Consider the following 1637-nt stretch of genomic DNA (forward strand, 5'->3'; position numbering starts at 1 on the left):
TTTCGTTTTGTGTTTCCCATGTTGAAAAGAGGTTTTGCCATCGCTAAACCTCATCTCAAAAATGCCGCTTCCAACATTGCCTCGGACGTGATCAATCACACTGTGGCTAAATTTAACAATAAGCAGCAGCAGCAGCAAGAAGGAAGTGGGGGCCTCATGATTTTATCACGCAGGATGAGAAAGCGCCCACCAGGGCAGCGTCTTTCCACAAAAGACAGAGAGCGGAAAAAGAAGAAACCAGTTGGTAAAAGCAAGTCAAAGGGAAACAAGTCTCTCCAACGCATCGACATATTTTAATAGAGAGAAAAAAAAAGAAAAGAAAAAGAATGGCTCTTTTACATCAGAAATCATCCGAATGCACTCTGGCAGAGCTGGATTTATTTTCAGCACCCATGACTCAGCTGTCTATCGACGATAAAATTTACACAGAAATTTCTCCTCTGTCCGCTATGACTGACGGGGGTCCCATCGAGTTTTTTATCCCCGGAGATGGTGAAAAATACCTGGATCTTAACGACACCTTGCTACACCTGCGTGTGAAAATTACCAATCCCGATGGTTCTAACCTGGCCAACGACGCCGCTGTGGGTTTCATCAATTATCCTCTCAATACCCTCTTCAGCCAATGCGACGTTATTCTGGGGGATAGATTAATTTCCCAGTCTAGCGCCACACACCCCTACAGAGCCATGATTGAAACCCTGCTCAACTTTTCTGAACATACGCTAAAGAGTCAATTCAGCGCGGGGCTTTTTTACAAAGACACGGCGGGGGCTATGGATTCTATCGACGTAGCTCCCAACGGCCCCAATAAAGGGCTAGTACAGAGAGCGGCCTTCACCGCGCGCTCTGCAGAAGTACATCTGTTGGGTCCTCTTCACGGGGACATATTCTTTTGCGAAAGACTTCTTTTGAATTCTGTGGATGCCAGAATTAAACTCACTAGGGCCAACAACGCCTTTTGCCTCATGGGAAACGCAGTCTCTGATTTCAGACTCAGAATTTTGGGAGCATCTCTGTTTGTCAAAAAAGTCACCGTCTACCCAGCCGTCCGTTTGGGTCACACAGCTGCCCTGCAGAGAGGGAACGCCCTTTACCCTCTGTCACGCGTTAACGTGAAAACATTCTCCATCCCTCAAAATTCCAGAATATGCAGCCAAGAGAACCTGTTTCTCGGAGTCATGCCAAAATATATTGTTTTGGGAATGGTAAATCACGAGGCCTTTACAGGGAAACCAGACTTATCACCCTTTAATTTTGTCCACAATGATGTGGAATACATTGCCCTCTGTCAAGATGGTCGACAGGTCCCATCTAAAGCTTTTCAGCCACAATTTAACCAGGGGATTTCAGTCAGAGAGTTTTACAACCTGTTTACAGCCACCGGTAGACATCTCAAAGATTTACCTCTGAGCATCGACCATCAAGAGTTTGGAAACGGATACACCCTGTTTGTGTTTAACCTTAATCCTGGAGAGGACACCGAGGCCTTGTCTCCAGTTTCCAGCGGGAGTTTAAGGCTGGAGATGAGATTTAGGGTCCCCCTGCCTCAGACCACGACTCTGGTGGTTTATGCCTGTTATGATTCTGTTTTAGAGATCAATTCTAAAAGACAGGTGCTGGTAGACTATTACTGA

General features: G+C 46.0%; 1 protein-coding gene across 1 annotated transcript; it reads left to right on the forward strand.

Moving 5' to 3' along the window:
• Positions 1 to 392: 392 nt before the first annotated feature.
• LOC310936117 (uncharacterized protein F54H12.2-like) lies at positions 393 to 1637 on the forward strand (the record flags this gene model as incomplete). Its single annotated transcript, XM_083900156.1, has 1 exon — positions 393 to 1637. The coding sequence occupies one exon, from the start codon at positions 393 to 395 to the stop codon at positions 1635 to 1637; it is 1245 nt and encodes a 414-aa protein (XP_083756282.1).

Source organism: Microchirus variegatus (genome assembly GCF_963457635.1).
Source record: "Microchirus variegatus genome assembly, chromosome: 13".
Taxonomy (NCBI): domain Eukaryota; kingdom Metazoa; phylum Chordata; class Actinopteri; order Pleuronectiformes; family Soleidae; genus Microchirus; species Microchirus variegatus.